This window comes from Perca flavescens, chromosome 17, assembly GCF_004354835.1.
Source record: "Perca flavescens isolate YP-PL-M2 chromosome 17, PFLA_1.0, whole genome shotgun sequence".
NCBI classification, from domain to species: Eukaryota; Metazoa; Chordata; class Actinopteri; order Perciformes; family Percidae; genus Perca; species Perca flavescens.
The window spans coordinates 23,747,902-23,767,707 of record NC_041347.1 but is presented as its reverse complement, the minus strand read 5'-3'; the positions used below and the strand labels follow the sequence as shown (position 1 = coordinate 23,767,707).

Sequence of the window (19,806 nt, the reverse complement as noted above, 5' to 3'; positions counted from 1 at the left end):
GGCTAAGAGGTGGCAAGAGAGTACCTGGAGCATCACTTTATGAGTTGGGGGTAAGGTGTATGTGTGGATGCCACAGATGCTTTTATGTACTACAGAGTCTCAGTCAATCTGCTCAGTTTACAGAATTTAACATACAGTCCGTGAAATGTATGTTATCAATTGATTAATGTCATTTATAGTCTACATTGTGTTGTTGATATGGTCATTAAATCCATCACATTTCATGTTCATAATTTAACCAAAATACCCGTACTGTATCTAATCAGTCTCACACGTGTTTAAGAATAAAGCAGAATATCATCCAACACATCTATCCAAATTTCATATTTACTTTTCATTGTACTATTTTATTTTCTGATTGACTAATATTTAGGTTGGTAAGAAGATGATGGAATGATGATACATAACTTACCCTAACCCTGACCTGACAGTATATGGTTGTACCTGTACATACTTGCATTGTAATGCATATTAACTACCATAATGTACAAAATATATACTGTAAAAGTCAGTAGGGGTGGGAATCGCCAAAGATAGAATATCATCACGACACTTATGTCACAATACCATATTATTGCGTTTTTAAACATGTTGCAATATTCTGCGATATATTGCAATTTATTACCTTTTTTCCATCTTCAAATTTTTCTCAATTTCAAATGATGTGCCCAAAAACATCTGTTTTATCTGAAAAGATAAATTTCTCTGTTTGCTCATTTCACTTAAATTTTATTGCTGCAAACTGACCAACACATATGTAATAATAGATCAATACTTGGCGTCAGTGTATCGATATAGTATTGCCACGGAAAATATCGCGATACTATGCTTTATCGATTTTTTCCCCCACCCCTTGTAGTCAGTGACAGTAATGTGAATTGATTCTGAGATATGTGCCTTTTGATTTGATGCTCATATTTAATCCCAAATAAAAAGGAACAATTATGATTGTTATTACTTCTCCTCGGATTGCCATTAGTAGTAGATGTTGTGACATTATATTTTACCTTATACTTCATACCTTACTTTTGGTTATTAGACACCCAGGCATTAATGATTATTCTAGATAAAAGTAAAGAATAGGAAATACATGAGAGAGAACGAAATCAAAAGGAAACCAGAGAAAAAAAGAAAACACATAAGAAGAAAACAAAAAAAGTTACCTCAGGTGCGAGGTACTCGGGCGTGCCACAGAAGGTCTTCATGGTAGCAGCATCTGTGATGCCCTCCTTGCAGAGGCCGAAATCGGTGATCTTGATATGGCCATCTTTATCCAGCATCAGGTTTTCCAACTGGAAGGAAAATAAAATATACATAAATTCCCACAATTCAACTTTCACCATCAGAATCTCAAACATCAAATTGATTGTAAAGGCATGGAATAATATTTTATTCTCATCATTTGTGACTGAGAGTGAACACAATACTGCTTTTTTAAGTGACTAAAATACTTTTTCTGTAAGTTGGAGTCAAGGTTTTACAGGTAACGAAAACCATATTGCTCTATTGTTTGTGTGCCTGAGTACACACACTCAGACACACAAAGAAGCAGAGTAGGGAAATAAACTTCAGGCGTGTAGTGGAGCCACTAATGCTTTTAATTTTAATGGCTGAAGTGTTTTTCTCGCTCTCTGTCTGCTTTTTCTCCTTTCTGTTTTCTTGGCTGCTGTGAGCAGGGCTGGGGCCAAGGCTGCCAGGCAGACGCTCAGGCAGAGCCATCTACCTCTCTACCTCTGTGGCATCAGCACCCCCTCCCTTCCTCCCTCCCTGCCTGCCTGCCTGCCTGCCTCCACCTCCCACACTTATGTACTGCTTTATGTCTGTTTGAGCTTGTCCCTGTCCCTTTCCTTAATTACTACACATCCTGAGCAACTCCTCTGCTCCTGGATGAAAACTGGATGGGGGGCTAAAAAAAAAGTTTTCCCTCAAATATCTGATCACTCTCATCCATGACCCCCAACTAGCCTTCCCTCTCTGTTCCTGTTTACCTTGAGGTCCCGGTACACAATCTTGGCCGAATGCAGGTAGTCAAGAGCCGAGACAATCTCGGCGCCGTAGAAGCGCGTGCGCTCCTCTGAGAACACCCGCTCTCTGGACAAATGGAAAAACAGCTGCGGGAGAAGGAGGGAGGAAGAGAGAGGGTGAGAGAGGGAGAGACAGAGAGAGGGCGGGGGAGGGAGAGAGGGAGGGAGGGAGAGAGAGAGAGAGAGAGAGAGAGAGAGAGAGAGGAGAGACAGCAGGGACGGCACAGCAATAATTACTGATTTATTGGAGGAAATTAGCACAACACAAACTGGCTGCCCGCACCATATTGAGATGATAGATAGCGGAGGGGAGGATGAGTGTGTGTGTGTGTGTGTGAGGGGTGCGCATGGAGTGGGGCTGGGTGGGAGGGTGGGGGGTGGGCGAGTCTCGGAGGAGGGCGGGTGGAGGCGCTCAGCAGCTGGCGCCTCATCTAGCAGCCCCCATCGCCACAAACACACACACACACACACACACACACACACACACACCTCTTCCATGTTACCCTCTGGGCTAGGTTGGCATGGTGCTGGCGTGGAGTTCGGCAACAGGGGCCAAATCAAGGGTTTAATCAATACACCAGTCTAGTTAAAGACAGGCCGACCGCCGCTGCCGCCGCCGCCAACACTCCCCCCACCCTCTCATTTCAACTGCCTCCAGTGCAGCACTCATTAGTGGCCTAACTGGCCTTGCCCCCTGAGCCTCTGTCTTCATTTACTCTATTCTCAAACCCATCCTTCTCTGTTTTTGGCAAGAAGCTCATTTCCATACTTTAAAGAGTACACAACTCGTTTTTATTTCCCAGGTGGCGTGACCTCCCGTTTCTCCTCCATCTTGCCGTTTAATCGCTCACCTCACATTCCCTTCATCTCGCTCTCTCTCTTTCTTACGCTCTCTCTTACGCTCTCCCTAGCTGTCAAGTTGTCACTGTCAAACAGCTACAAACGTGGCACCAAAATGACACCAGCCTGCTGCGGCACACCAGTCAAGTTGTACAAATTACCCATGAGGCCAAGGGGCGCACATCTCCCCATTAATTGTTCAGGGATGTTTGCATATGGCCGCTGGAGTGATGCTCACAGACCACCTTGTGCAAATGGTGTCAGTGTGTAATGTGTGTGTGTGTGTGTGTGTGTGTGTGTGTATGTGGCGGGGGTGCGGTGAAAGGGGGTAACACGACAGGTGGGCCTTCATCAGTGTACTGGCAGCTGTGACTGTGGCAGGTTTGTAATAGGTTGTGTGTGTGTGAGGTATGTGTGGTCACAATTTGTCCGTTGAGGTAAAAATGTGCTGTGTGTTTGTCTAAGTATGTGTGTGTTTGCTGGTGTTTTCTGTGTGTGTGTGTGTGTGTGTGTGTGTGTGTGTGTGTGTGTGTGTGTGTGTGTGTGTGTGTGTGTGTGTTTGCTCAGGCCTGGCGCTGGCTGAACTGCCTAACTAACTGGGAAGGAAGCAGGTGACAGTTACACTGAGGGAATGAACCAAGATTGCAAAAACGGCCCCATTAAAAAATCTGAGAAATGGAAAAGTGGGGGATTCCAAACTCATTTCGTCTCCGACTGTCATTCTGGCTATATCTGCCCCATAGGTGTGTTCATAAATAGACACAAGCAGGAGAGGGATGGAAGCGGAAAAGAAAGATGAGAAGGCAAGCAAGAGGCCAGTTGGTTGGCAAATTAACTGTGTTAGAAAGCAATCGAACAGTCAAACTTTTGCCACTTCTTGAGTGTTTGCCCGTCTTAGCATTCCTCTGCTGCACTACTGTTACATCTCCACTTACACTATATTTCCGTATGTAAAAATTGTGTATTATCTGTAAGAGACATTTATAAAACCAAACAAATGTTTAGGAAATCATCTGAAATAATATTTAAAACAACTAATTTAAACTTGGAATACATTCTATATTAATTTTGTTTATTACATGGCTTGGTTGAATCTGACGGCATTCTGCGGTGTGCTAATTCTTTATAACAGACCGTTGCTAAGTATAACAGACCGTTGCCATGCATAGCAGAGCGTCACCATGGACGCAGTTCTGATCACTCTGGAGGAAAGCCATCAATCCGCTGAAAGAAATCCGGGTTATTTATCAGCTATGGCAAAAAGTGGGGAAATGTGGAGCAAGATCCTGTCCTCCAATTCAGACAAGGCAGCAAATCTGGTGAGCGCCTATTGCTACATCTCTACATACAGTCTATGAACGCTACGCAGTAACTTCCGCTGTAGGGACAATAACGTTAATTAGCTACATTGCAACATTGTGTTTACAGGTGTGTCAACTGCAGCGCCTGTACAAGAAGGAAACAAGATGAAGGAGGACAGAAACGTCAAAATAAATATTCCCAAAGAAGTCCCATTCACCTTGTTCCAACCGTAGAGACGGAACAGACTATTTTCTTTAGCGAAAGCAATACAATCGCTTTTTAAATTAATAAAATCATTTTATCCTTTTTAAATCAATACAATCCTTTTAAAATCAATATTCTCTAATAACCCTGATATATAACTTTTATTTAAGATAAATATTTACTCGTAAAAATTAAGACAAAAGAGCTAAGACAGTCATCTTAGGTTTGTCTGAGTTTTAACATACACTTTGAGTTTACAGAATATGTGGAGTGTCTAATCTCTGTCAGTTGGTGTGGTGGAGTTGTGGTTTAACTAGCTGTGCAAAGCAGTAACACAAAGACGGGTAACCGCATACAGCACAACCATCCTTAAAGTGTGTGCGTCTTACCTCTCCTCCGTTTACATACTCCATGACGAAACAGAGGCGGTCTTTAGTCTGGAATGAATACTTTAATGACTGAAATGAGAGAGAGACACACACACACACACACACACACACACACACACACACACACACACACACACACACACACACAAGTTTATATAACTTCAATTCAATTTGCCCTTGTGTAGCCAGATGTATTAAAGGTCCCATGACATGCTGCTCTTTGGATGCTTTTATGTAGACCTTAGTGGTCCCGTAATACTGTATCTGAAGTCTCTTTCACGAAATTCAGCCTTAGTGCAGAATTACAGCCACTAGAGCCAGTCCCACAATGAGCTTTCCTTAGTATGTGCCATTTCTGTCTCTATAGCTATTGAGGAGGAGAGAGGGGGGGCAAGGTGGAGGGTGGGGGTATGGCCTTGACCAACTGCCACTTTGCTCTTTTGAAAGCCATAATGTCTCTTTCTCATGGGTGGGCCAAATTCTCTGGGCGGGCAAAGCAGAGAAAGGGGAGGTAACCTTGCTCCTTATGAGGTCATAAGGAGCAATATTCCAGATCAGCCCATCTGAGCTTTCATTTTCTCAAAGGCAGAGCAGGATACCCAGGGCTCGGTTTCCACCTATCACCATTTCTACCATAGGTAGGCTGGGGGAACTCATACTAATGTTAAAAAACCTCATGAAGTGACATTTTCATGCCATGGGACCTTTAAATCTTACATTATATAGTGGACTCCAATTATCCCACAGTGCAATGAAAATGTAGTGTACAAGTGATTGTTACTAATCAAGGGCTATTTATCATGAAGCATTTACTAACGCAACAGCCTCCTCTTTTATTTCTGTACAGAGGGGTGACTTGAATAGCATCAAATATGATTTTCTGTTTTGAGTGAACGTTGTACGCAGCGAGAAGTCTGGTCCCATTAGAGTTTAATCAGCAGGAGCAGACTGTTTATTTCTGTATTTGCTTATTAAAAGAAAATAGGTGTGTGTTTTCTTTCAACAGAGAAAGCTGTTAAACAAAAGAACAGTTGGTCTGAGTCTCTTTGTGGCTGTAAGTGTGAACTTAGATATGAACTGTAATTGCTCTCATGACAGTGTGTGTGTGTGTGTGTGTGTGTGTGTGTGTGTGTGTGTGTGTGTGTGTGTGTGTGTGTGTGTGTGTGTGTTCATATACTGCATATGTTTGTGCGTTTCCAGGGAGTGCGATAGAAATTAGCAGGGACTTATGTGTGTCTGTGTACATCAAATACAGTGTGTAAAACTAACAGATGTGGTCGTTAATGTACTACAATTTGGTGCCTAACTCATAATTAGCCTCGAGAGACTCAGGTATATATAGGATCAATATGCTGTCTGCGTATGCGACAAACTCTTACAGATGTTAACACATTTGCATATGCACACATGTCTGAATCTAAACTGTGCATTTGAGGTACTTACAGTGAGAAAGGGGTGCCTGGTGTTTTTCAGTACTCTGCTCTCTGTGAGTGTGTGAGCCACTTCATCCTGCACAGATACGGTAAAAACATGTTCAATCAACCAAATAAATAAGAAACCAGTTAAAGATCACCCCATGAAATGCAGTAAAAACATCAAATACTGACATCTGACACTGTACTCAAAATTAAAAGTAGTTAGAAAAAGGCTTCAGTTTTATGTGGTCCATTCAAAATACAGTAAAAAAAGATAAGATTGATCAGTAGATGAACAGTCGGGCAGACTAACCTTGGCTATGATGACTTCTTTTTTAAGAATTTTCATGGCGTAGTATTTCCCGCTGGCCTTTTCTCGGACAAGAATCACTTTACCAAAGGTTCCCTTTCCCAGCAGCTTCAAGTAGTCAAAGTCACTCATTGTCTTGGGGAGGGAAATGCAGAATGTCATCAATTCATCTGTGCTTCAAGTTAAATAGTTGATATGCAATGACCTTTGGCAGTTTTGACGTCAGTTTTGACGTCAGTTTTGACGTCAGTTTTGACGTCAGTTTTGACGTCAGTTTTGACGGTTTTAAGGAATATAATCAACATTTTTCTACAAAACCTTTTGTCATTTAGCAAAAGAAGTTAAACATTTTTAAAATGTTATCTAAACACAAGCAGCACCCGGAGGGGCCTCTTGCTGTACTTAAAGCGTAACTCTCGCCAAAATGCAACCTAGGGTCTTTTTGTGAATGTACCCAAGTAAAACTTCGTTTAAAAGCATAATTAGGACAGAATCGCCACTTTTTAGATTTACCGTATTTTCGTTTTTCAGTCAAATGGCCTCTTGAATGGTTTTGAACAACTCACCGTAGCTCTTGTTTCCGGCCGCAGCCATTTTGTCGGTCAAAAACAATCGATTTACGAATGCAACATAACAGGGAGGAGAGTAAAGATGAAAATCTCCTAAAGCTTACCTTAGTTCCATATAAATGCACAGATTATTTCTTGTTTTGTCGTTATTGAAAAACAATATTGACCTTGTAGTTGAAAAAGGAGCCTCATATGGAGTCCGTTCATTCGCACTCGGATATCGACTCGTTTTGACTGCTGAGGTGGTAGCGGCCGGAATCAACAAGAGCTACGGTGAGTTGTTCAAAACCTTTTTTAGTAAACTCTGGGTACACAAACAATGTTATCAACGCTTTCGTTAAGGTGTAGAGCCCCTGATGATACTTCGAGCAAAGTTTCATGTTGTGTCGAGCCTTCTTAGTGTTTTAAAAATAGCTATTTTGAGGCTAGCATAAAAGTGCCCTTAGCATTCCCATTCAAAAGGCCATTTGACCGAAAAACGAAAATTTGGTAAATCTTAAAAGTGGCGATTCCGTCCTAAATATGCTTTTAAACGAAAGTTTGACTCAGTTACATTCACAAAAAGACATTAGGTTGCATTTTGGCGAGAGTTACGCTTTAAGACTGTTTGCTTGATACATCTAGTTTAAATTTTACCTATGTGTAGCCTATACCTTTGAAACTAAGTACATTTACAAAAGTTGCTTTGCATGACTGCTTTTACTTGCCTTTAATGTGGAAAAAACAATTCACACCCTTGTTGTTACAGGGGAGCATTTCATTAGTTGACACAAACCCGTGACTCCCTGGACCATTTTGGAAATTGCAAGGTTGTAACCCATTACATGACAATGTAAAGCAATAGTACATCTGGAAAGCACTGTTGTGTGTTATACCTTGCGTTTGTGGTGTGTGGTGGAGATGTCCATCTCCTCCTCGACCATGTTGTCGATGTTGGAGGTGGGGCTGCACTGGATCCTTTCTTCCTCTTGTCTCTGCAGCTTGTCAGCCACCATCTGGATGGCCTCTGTCCACTCATCTCTGAGTTTACAACACACAACAAAAAAAAAGTTTAGGGAAGCACCATTACAAACACCTACTGTATCCACTGCTTCTGACGCACATTACTGTTTAATTGGATAAAAATGACTGAGGCATCATCCTTTATATTTCAATTTCAACCAAACCCAGTGTCCTTCCATGGAAGGTCCAGTTTGACAGAAAACTAATCAGAAACTATTTTGATTGTCCATGAATCATTTTAGTAGCAAAACTACCAGCTCCTTAAATATGAGGATGTGATTATTTATTTATTTTTTGGTCATATATTATAATAAATTGAATATCGTTGGTGTTGGACTTGTGGTCAGATAAAACAAGCAATATCAATGTGTTGCATTGTGCTCAGGGGAATTTTAACAGGAGTTAATCAAGAAAATAATCAGATTAATCATTAATGAAAGTTATTATTTGCAGCCTTACTCAAGTTGTTTTCCTTTAACTTGAATAAACATAATTCTGACACACACACACACACACACACACACACACACACACACACACACACACACACACGCACGCACACACACACACACACACACACACACACACACACACACACACACACACACACACACACACACACACACAGGTAGGCATTAGTTCTGCTCCATGATCATTGCTCATTTGGTTGATTCTCTAGTTGACCATGTTTCCTCTCTGTTGAACAAATAGGTGTTTATGTTAATTGAATAGACCTTATTGCCTTTCAAAACCTGGTTAAATAAGTGCCAGAGTCGGTGACCAGTATTATATTTTACACCTGTTGTGTGTGTGTGTGTGTGTGTGTGTGTAAATGTAAATGGACTGTTCTTATATAGCGCTTTTCTAGTCTCAACGACTACTCAAAGCGCTTTAACATTGTACAGGAACCATTCACCATTCACACACATTCATACACTGTGGCCGAGGCTGCCGTACAAGGTGCCACCTGCTCATCAGATAATCATTCACACACATTTACACTCCAATGCGCAGCATCGGGGGCAACTCGGGGTTCAGTGTCTTGCCCAAGGACGCTTCGACATGGGACTGCAGGGCCAAAGATCGAACCACCAACCTTCCGATTGGCAGGCAACCGCTCTACCACTGAGCCACAGCCGCCCACAGCCGCCGTGTGTGCGTGCGTGTGTGGGTGTGTTTGTCTGTGTGGGGGGTGTGGGGGTGGGTGTGTGTGCAAGTATCTGCATGTATGTAAATGCACACCCATGCATTAGAGGGAACAATGCATTGTTGTTCGCTAACATTGTTCCTCCCCATTGACTTTCCATTAGCGGTGCTGTTCAACATCTGTTGAGAGAAAGTGTGTGAGCTTGATTGTGTGTGTGTGTGTGTGTGTGTGTGTGTGTGTGTGTGTGTGTGTGTGTGTGTGTGTGTGTGTGCATGTGCGTGACAATCATCATAGCAGAAGACCAGCCACGCATCAGATTAACTGTATTTAACGATAACGAATATAATGGTTTATAAACAGGGCCTAGCACCCCTCTCAGAAGAGAAGAGACAGTGGCCCTCATTTATGAAACGTGCGTACGACCTAAAACAGGCGTAGGACGGGCGTACGCCGATTCCTACGCAAAGCTCGGCATTTATCAATTTGAAAGTGAGTGTAGGCTGCAAAAAAATCTCACGTCTGGTCTGAACTCGTGTACGCAAGTTTTGGAGTCAGTGTGGACTTGCGGTGCACAACATGGTGCACGAAGACACGGTGCCATAAATGTAGTGATGGAGCCAGATGACCCGATGCCCAGAGAGCAGTGTCCAGCACAGCCCCAACTGGGGGCTATACGAAGGAGACAGGATATTATTCCTCGCTTTTAAAAGGCAGCCTATAGTGTTATGTTTGGCAATGATATTCAATACAGGAAACATGACAATGCACAACATTTTTATTTATTCTTCAAGTTTTTGTTTCTCTTTCAAGTGAACGATTTATTTCTGCCATTGACCGAGTTATTTCGGCTTGTTTTTCCAGCCCCTCTGCTGTCAGGAGACAGGGTCGAGGTGGTGGTCCAGCACGGGGGGGCGGAGGACACGCACTCTCCCTCAGCTGTTGACTCGTAAAATACAAGTAAAATAAAAGACACTGCATAAACTCCGGACCGCTACCGTGTGTTTATTTAAATATAAGTACACCTACATGTAGGCCTAAAAGATTGCAATAGAAGCCTATGATTAGGACTATAGAATACATATGTCAAACATAAATTAAATAGACTTCAGCTGGAGTCCGATTTACTACGGCAACGCAGTTGACCGCATCAGTGATCTCTTTCCATTCCTCATTCTTTCTACAGCCTTTAATACCAGTTTTCAGGTTGCCAAATAGTACACACGTTAGTGCAAATAATCTGAGATATCAGGGTTTCAGTCTCCACCTCTGAAAAGTGCCGCTTCTCAGCCGGATTACGTCTCGCCATGTCGTAAATTGCAGGGGCGAGGCCTCAAAACCGAGAATATATTGGGCCGTGATATTTAAATACCAAAAAATCGTTTCCATCCGCTGCATTTATCAATGTACGACCATTCTTACGCTCTGATTGGTGTGATACGAACGTTTCATGAATCACATGTGAAGCCTGTCGTAAGAGGATTTCTGCGCTCATATCTGCGCTGGTTTCTACGTTAGGTTGATAAATGAGGGCCACTGAGACTAAAACTGAACTTAAAGCCATTTCTAAGGTTCATCAGTCCTGAAGTAGTAAATCTGGTTAATTACAGGTAAGATAATCATGTTGTTGTCAGTAATATTTCTGATTTTAAACCTAAAATGAAAATGCTGAAAATGTTGTTTTACTCAAAACTGAACTGGGTTCTCTGAATTGTCTTTTGAATTCCTCCCACTGATCTTCACTCAAACAGTGTTAATCCTGTGCTACTGTGCATGCAAGGGTAACATGTTAGCAGACACACACTAAAGAGCTTGAACTAAGGTGAACCAAAGATGATATTCAAATATTCAGAAATCCTCAGCACTCCAGAGAAGCAAGTTGGGATTTACGAGTGTGCACTTTCAAATAAACTTACCCAGTGTAAGCTGTGAGGAGATCATAATAATGAAACCTGTTTGACTCCCAAACGATCACCCCTGTGTCTTTTGTTTTGTTTGGAGTTAGATGCCCATATGTTTCCTTGAGGGATCCGAAAGAACATCTATCTGGACTTAAACAGAGCAGTGTGTTTTTGAGATCTGAATCCCTTTCTACTGCAAAGACTTCTGAGCGTACCCTACACACTCCAAAACAAGGGCAAACTCAAGTTACACTCTATTTACAAAAATGGAGCACTGAATTTGTGGCACCCATGATGTGTGTGTGTGCGTGTAGCAACATGAAAAGCAATGGGAACTCTCTCAAGGTCAGGCAGCAGATAAATGCTCTCTCTCTCTTGGTGTTTTTTGCATAATGAGTTGTTTTTCTTTTTTTTTTGCTAATGAGAGATAATGGGCCTGCCTACAGTCGGGCACCATGCCAACATGTGCCACCCTCTCTGCTCACGGCTGGGGCTGTGGTAGTTGGAGCCCTGCCAGCACTGGTACAGTATGACAAATACAGTAACACACACAGACACACACACACAGACAACCAGTTGTGGCACACACACACACTTCTTTCCAACCCACTTAAACTTCAATAATTCGCACATCTTTTGCACACACACTTCCAAAACCAAACATGCACACATCTGGATCTTGCAGTCGTCCACTTGCATATTCTATACACTTGACTTAAAAAATACTCAATAGAAAGTTATTAGCTTTATGTTAACTCTGAAATGTTTTTGGGATTATCTGGAGGCAAAACTATTATAAAGCAACATATAACACAGACAAAGTTGAACCGACACACACACACACACACACACACACACAAACTTAAAGGATGCACAGAAGCATCTGTGGTCTTCTGGGCAAAGCTGTTCATTTTCTGGAGATAAACACCTCAGCTCCTCAGAAAGGAACTGAGCAGCTGGAGAATTTATGCCAACGCTACTTGAAAGGTCTCCTTCCCACTCTGTCTCTTTCCCCTCTCACACACACACACACACACACACCTACAAAATCTACAGTACAAACCTCATATACCTCTGCCCCTGATGATACTTTTACCTGCATGATTTGTATTTATTTTTTTTATCTATGTTTAGGGAAATGTCATGGTCATGATCAATGTTTAAGTTTGGCATGTTTATTTTTCTTTATTTTACTATTAACAGAAATTGTACAGAATCTTTTTATTGTTAAAAATGTAAAAACTATTTATATGCAAGAAAATTATTCTTGCACATGTAAAGCTTTTAAGTTGAACTGAAACTGAATTATTGCTTCCTCATGTATATGACTTTTGAAACACTTTTGGCCATTTCCACCTTTAATGGATAGGACTGCTCAGATATGAAAGTGGAGAGAAAGGGGGGGAGACATGCAGGAAACCGTCACAGGTTGGACTTAACTGGGTTGAGGAATAAACCTAGGTTTTAACTTATATGTCAATTGTGAATTATCCAAACTTTTGCTATATGATGAATATAAGACGATAATATAGGCAGTATACATTCAATAACCTATTTGTCTAAAAGCATCTTGGCTCTAACATGTACATAAAGTGGTTTTAAAGAAAGCTCTGGCTAAATATTACTCTTATATACTCTTAGCATCTAAAATTTGAATCCTGACTCCTGGCCCCATATATAAGATTGGAGCTTTCTTTAGACAGATTTAGGGGGACACTGTTTCCATAAAGGAAAACATCCTTGTTGTTCACTGACCAACAATGACTGGAGGATGTTCTAAGAACTCTAAAAGTCTTCAGGGAACTGACCTCTCATCAGGAGAGTCCACGTGGAAGGTCCTCTCGATGACGGTGGTCCACTGGAGGCATCGTATGATGAAGGTGTTTGGCTTTGGCCTCTCCGTCTTCATCAGTTGACATTCTGAAACAGGCAGCCAGAGGGACAGTGCTGTCTTTCAGTACAATTACAACGTTTCTGCAACAAATAGCACAAAGAGGGAGAAAGAAAATGGAACTTGAAAGAGCTAGGAGCTTCTAATTGAACCTAAAATAAGATTCAGATGTGACGATGGTACATTTAGTGACATGTAGTTTTGTCCTGCACTTAAGAGCTGATATCAAGCACATGTTAAAGGTAAACCTTTCTGTTTGCTCAGACTCATGAGTAGTTACAATGTACGTGTGCATGAGGGGATTTACGTGTATATCTTTTATGTGGGTTGGTGTTTTTTTTCTCTTCTTTGGTTCAGTTATTGTTGCATTTTTTTGTATTTCATTTATCATATTCTTCACTACACATCCTGTACGTATTTTAATGGAAGGTTCATTGAATTAACTTGTAATACAATGTTATAGATAAATAAAATTACCTTAAGCAATAATTAAAGTTGGTTTAAAAGAATCCAAGCAAAATATGGTAAGTTTTTAGGTTTTTTTAATGGAAGACATTTTGTCAGACGAGGAAGAGCACAGGTGTAAATAAATAGAAATGAAGCAGCTTAAGTTTTACGGTCCTTGTATTATGCATGCTGGCTGACTGTTACACTGTTAGAGCTTACTTGAGACACTTGAATAGAACAGAGCCATTGCTAATGTTATTAGTTACTGTGCCTATCCTACTCTGCTGTGATGAAAACCTATAGTGAAATAATGTAGGCCTGTACAATTAAAAAAAAAAATGCAGCTTGGTTTTAAATTTGTTAGTTTAAAAATATGCAATAACTTCAGCAAAAGATGATTCAAATAATGGTGCTTTCCTGTGCCAAGGGATATTACGTGTTGCAGCACATACGCATCTGGCGAAGAACCGAAGAGACACATTTCTGTGAAAATGTGCAATACAGTAGGCCTTTATTACACACATGCATAATACAGTACACAAACGCAGAAACGTACGCACACATAGCCAGATGGGGCTGTGAGCTCGCAGTGGGAAGGAATGCATCTTCATTGTCCCTCAGCAGTCTCTCTGGTTATTGGGGACAAGAGCTGATGTAAAAGAGCATAATGATCTTTTGTCCTCTCATCTCCCCCACTTCTTCTTTGTTCTACATATATCACCCTACATTTCCCTCTCTTCTCTTCTTGTCTGCTGTCAATCTCTCTTCACCCTCTCTCCTCCACTCTCTCCTCTCCTCTTCTTCTCTTTCCTCTCCTCTCCTCTCTGTCCTCGGCTATCCCTTCTTCCAATTACTTTCTGTTTAAGTGTGGCACAGCACAGCACGTCATGGCTCAACCTAAATATAGACAGGAAGGTTAATGACAACACCATTCAGGTTGAACACATGGCAGAGTTTCGATGTAACACACACACACACACACACACACACACACACACACACACACACACACACACACACACACACACACACACACACACACACACACACACACACACAAAGAAAGAAGTTACTACCTGACTCGTGAACATGGCCTACTGTGCTGCCTGAAAACCAGGTCATGCTATGGTTCATGCCAAAAAATACTCGCACCCACACACACACACCCACACACACGTTAAAGTGATATTGAAGTTTGAACATTAGCTGAAATTGGGTTGTTTGCCACAGCAGGCAATTGTGAAATCTGTGTAGCAGTTTAGTGGGTGTATGTGATTGCATGCATCAGTGTGTGTGTGTGTGTGTGTGTGTGTGTGTGTGTGTGTGTGTGTGTGTGTGTGTGTGTGTGTGTGTGTGTGTGTGAGCGACAGGCTTGTATGTATGAGTCCCTCTGCAGGGAACAGGCCTGTACCATCTCTGTTCCATCTGACCACTTACACAAACACACACACACACACACACACACACACACACACACACACACACACATACACACACGCGCACGCATAAACAAACACACACATACACACATACACACACGCCACCTGGCCTCCCAGCTTTGGGCAACAGATGTGGCAATGCCAGTGCTGTGCCAAGCAGCCGGGGCCGGATGTATGGCCTGGCTTGTCCTCCCCACAAACTCTTTTTCTCTCCCCTTTTTCCTCGTTCCCCAATCCTGTCTTCGTCTCCTCCTCCCTGTCTGTTCAGAGCTGATGAGCTCCTCTCCTCCTCTCATCCTCCCTTTCTCTCCCCCATATTTCATCCACAAAAGCCTCACTCTCCAATCCTTCCATCCCTCTCTCCATCTCCCATCCATTGCTCCCCACCCTAATCATTCCTCCATCTCTGTCCTCTCTCTTCTTCCTTTCTCCTCCCCACGTCTCCAATTCACTCTTCCTCTGCCCCCTCCGATTGACTCCCATCGCTCATTCCCCATACTTGTCCTCCCTTCTGGACTCCTATATTTCTTTCTCCTCCTCCGTCCTTTGATGTACCATTCTTTATCGTTTTCTCTAAGGTATCAGCTTATATTCTACCATTCGTCATCATTTTCCTCTCCGATCGTCCCCTCCATCACCAATCCTCACTGTCCCTGACTGTTCTGCAGATATTTTCACACAGCACTCTTCTAAAGCCATTGAACTAAAATATTTTTATAATGATTATACATTAATATAAAGAAAATGATTGCTGCCATGTCCAAATTTAGTAAATCAAGTAGATAAAGTGGCATCTGCAACAGAAGTGGAAAAACAAGCTTGGCACCTTTATTATTATGCAAGATTATGTTCATGTACAGTATCTCACAAAAGTGAGTACACCCCTCACATTTTAGTAAATATTTCATTATATCTTTTAATGGGACAACACTGAAGAAATTACACTTTGCTACAATGTAAAGTATTAAGTTTACAGCTTGTATAACAGTGTAAATGTGCAGTCCCCTCAAAATAACTCAACATACAGCCATTAATGTCTAAACCACTGGCAACAAAAGTCAGTACACCCCTATGTTAAATTCCCATAGAGGCAGGCAGATTTTTATTTTTAAAGGCCAGTTATTTCATGGATCCAGGATACTATGCATCCTGATAAAGTTTGGCATTGGCATGGTTTTATGTCAGTTAGCCTAATAGCTAGTTTGATTTGCATTGAGAGATGATTTTATAGAAAGTACCCCATGCCAATCTCTAGGTATGGTGAAGGGCATGTGATGATGTGGGGCTATTTTAATTCCAAAGGCCAAGGGAACTTTATCAGGATGCATAGTATCCTGGATCCAAGAAATAACTGGCCTTTAAAAATAAAAATCTGCCTGCCTCCATGGGAATTTAACATAGGGGTGTACTGACTTTTGTTTCCAGCGGTTTAGACATTAATGGCTGTATGTTGAATTATTTTGAGGGGACAGCACATTCACACTGTTATACAAGCTGTAAACTTAATACTTTACATCAGGGGTCACCAACCTTTTTGAAACTGAGAGCTACTTCATGGGTATTGAGTCATACGAAGGGCTACCAGTTTAATACACTCTTCTGAAATAACAAATATGCTCAGTTTGCCTTTAGTTATATATGATTATTATTGATTAATGATACTCATCTGTCATGATTGTGAGTTCTGTTATGTTCTGTTACCTGTTTTATTTTGAAGTCCGTCTTGTCTCCCTTGTCTTGTCTAGCTTACTTCCTGTCCTTGGTTTTCCCTCCCTTGTGATTGTCTGATTTGTTTCACCTGTTGTGCCTCCTGTTCCTTGTTAGTCCTCGTTACCCTGTGTATTTAGTCTCTCTGTTTCCTTTTGTCTCTTGTCGGTTTGTCATTCGCTGTCTGTCCTGTGTGAGTCCTGGTTGTTTGGTGTTGGTGACCCCTGCTTTACAATGTAGCAAAGTGTCATTTCTTCAGTGTTGTCCCATTAAAAGAACACGCCAACTTATTGGGAATTTAGCTTATTCACCGTAACCCCCAGAGTTAGACAAGTCGATACATATCTTTCTCATCTCAGTGCGTGCTGTAAGGCTGTCTGACGGCTCCAGCGGCATCAGCCCATCAAAGAACATGCAGGTGAATGGTTCCAGTAATCCTACTTCTCCAAATAAGTGACAAAATAAGTGTCTCATGTTATGTTGTTCTTTGTACACGCTGTGACTCTACAAATCACAACATGTAAATAGGAACATGTTGGCGTTATTTTGTCACTTTTGTCACAATTCGGAGCAGTAGGCTAGTTGGAACCAGTTACCTGCAGGATCTGTGCTGGGCTAAGCTAATGCTGGAGCCATCAGACAGCGTTACAGCACACACGGAGATGAGAAGGGTATGTATCGACTTGTCTTACTCTGGGGGTTACGGTGAATAAGCTAAATTCCCAAAAAGTCGGCGTGTTCCTTTAACCCATTTGTCCCGGATGCTGCGCACCGAAACATTACATCTACCGCCGGTTACTGCGTTGCGCAACTCTGAACCTCCTGCTGGCTGCTGCGTGGCGCATCATTTGGTATTCGTCATACCCCATCTGTTTTTGAGAATCTTTTGAAAAATGTGTTTGTATGTTAGTGCTAAGGGAGCATGTTTTAATAAAACCTGTGATTCTTACCTTGACAATGTATTTTATTTCATGTTTCTATGTGCTACAGAGGCTTAGATATTAAGATTTTGGTAGACGTTGACAATTCTTAATATTTTTTCAGAAAACCTTCAGGAGATAAGGATATTCATCCCAGAATAACATAGGTTTTTATAGGCGTTTTTAGCAGGCATTTTAGGAGTAAATTAAATATTTATTAAAATGTGAGGGGTGTACTCACTTCTGTGAGATACTGTATATGTTATAGAGTAAACCACTACACATCATGCATCAATTTATTTATTAGGGGGACATATGCTGTATGACATACGGTATGTTTTATCGGTTTTATCTAGCACAATAGTGGATGCAGATCAGTCAATAATCTAGGTGCATTTCTGTTTTAATTTTTCTCACTCACACTCCTTTCAACTTGATTATAGTAATTCCTATGGTCTAACCCAAAATATAATCTCCTGTCTACAGCTGCTGCAGCTTCTAAACACTATAACGCTAAACAAAAAGATCACACTATACTGATGAACATTTATCAGTCAAACTATTTTGTTTATGATTTTATTTTCTAACTTGTATCTGCTGTAATGCATTTTCTTACATTGTTTTTAATTAAAGGAATTTGTTGAAGAAAGTTATTATGTGATTGAAAAGTTTACCCAATGCGAGAAGAGACAGCATTACAATGGTGTTCAATTAAGTTCAAATAAGTCCACTTTTTGGTCTTCTAGAACCACCATTATTACAGATGTATCTATTTTGAATCAATGTGCTGTGTACAGCATATCTTGTGTGTACTACTCACTAGTGTGATAGCTACAGTACAGAAGCAGAGTCTGGAGGGAATAAAAAAACAAACAACTGATCTTCTTAAAAAATAAACACTTTTATTTACGAATCAGTTCTAAATAGCCAATAGATAATAGCAAGGCTTGACCAGCCTAATTGTCTTTAATTTAAAATTAAAAATGTTTTGTGAATAAAAAGTAAATGTGATGTCAGCCTAAATGTCAAAAACCATTTTGGTGAGTACTATAAAGTAGTAGAAAGTCAGTTCTGTCTTCTGTCAGATGATAGACACAGTTGTTAGAGTGACCACAGTTTTTATTCCAAGGCTGAATGCCTGGAAAGCAGACACAAAGTTTTACTGCCAATCTGCATTAATTGTATGAACAATGAGAGTTGATGATGGTGGTAATGAGACTGAGAGACATTAAAATGAATCTTGTTAACTCATTAGCTGGTTAATTACACATGTCGAAGACACTGTGGGCTTGTTAACCAGGTGCAGACAGATGATGCACTGATAAATGGTTGATTAGAACCCTCAGTGAATTCTGTAAAGCACACCAACGCTGTGAAGACTGATGAGTAGTAAGATGTTTTGTCACACCGTGAGTAAAACTGATGTAAAAATAATTGTGTGCTTCACTGCGGCTCTGTGTTAAGAAACCACAAGAGCATTTCAAGAACAATCTCATTGCAGTTTACATGACAGAGGTGATTTGCATCGGCATTTCCAACAAATATAATCAATCAGAGGATTTAGGCTATCATATGTCCTTTAACTTGAAGACGTTCATGTCCCTACTGAAGCATCCTTGAGCAAGACACTGTTTCCCAACGCCTGTAGAGAGTTCTGCTCTAAACTGGAACATCCCCTGCAGGGGTTAATTACAGCATGTGTCACAGTATAATCAGCACTGTTAATTATAAACCTACAGAGAAGTATGCTGTGTGCATGGGTGCAGTATGTCCAGAAAAGATGCAGGTACTTGGACACATTGCTATTCTCTCTTTATACCTGCTTACAGTTTACAGCAATTTACAGCAAAGGCAGTAAAATGTGTGTTGACATAACCAAAAACAAAAAGATCCTCCAAATTAGTGCATCAGGTATCTAAAAGCTGCATCATTCAGATGGGAATCTGTAAGCATGTGGACAGTGTTTTCCTATTCAGTGGTGCTGTTCTGTGTATTGTTGCTGCTCTGTGTATTGTTATGATTTTAGTCTAGTGTCTTTAGAGAAGTGCGCGTGGTTAGCTGATGGACAGGGTCAGACTGACACGTCAAATGAGGGGGCGTGTTTGTGGACGCTGATTTAACGCCGTACTGCAGGTGTGTGGCGGAAGATTCATTGGGGATTGATTCAGGAAGCAGAGGTGGAGAGCCTCAAGAGGAGGGACGCAACAGGCCACACACGTTGGATCGAAGAGACGTTTTCTTTTTGTCAACGTCAACTTTTTGTAAATGCACCTTTAAAACCTGAACTAACACACAAACCCCT

The 19,806-nt window shown here is 41.2% G+C and overlaps 1 protein-coding gene across 6 annotated transcripts in view; it reads right to left on the bottom strand.

Moving 5' to 3' along the window:
* akt3a (v-akt murine thymoma viral oncogene homolog 3a) overlaps nt 1-19,806 on the bottom strand; it is a 69,273-nt gene that overhangs the window by 13,712 nt on the left and 35,755 nt on the right. For 5 of the 6 annotated variants that reach the window (XM_028604221.1, XM_028604222.1, XM_028604220.1 and 2 more), the window contains 7 exons: nt 12,909-13,020; nt 7,929-8,073; nt 6,488-6,619; nt 6,203-6,268; nt 4,760-4,828; nt 1,989-2,111; nt 1,164-1,292 (listed from right to left, as the gene is read on the bottom strand). In XM_028604221.1, the coding sequence (XP_028460022.1) occupies nt 1,164-1,292; nt 1,989-2,111; nt 4,760-4,828; nt 6,203-6,268; nt 6,488-6,619; nt 7,929-8,073; nt 12,909-13,020 (776 nt within the window). Of the gene's footprint in view, nt 1-1,163; nt 1,293-1,988; nt 2,112-4,759; nt 4,829-6,202; nt 6,269-6,487; nt 6,620-7,928; nt 8,074-12,908; nt 13,021-13,998; nt 14,336-19,806 lie in introns of all 6 variants that reach the window. The other variant, XM_028604224.1, reaches the window with a different exon arrangement.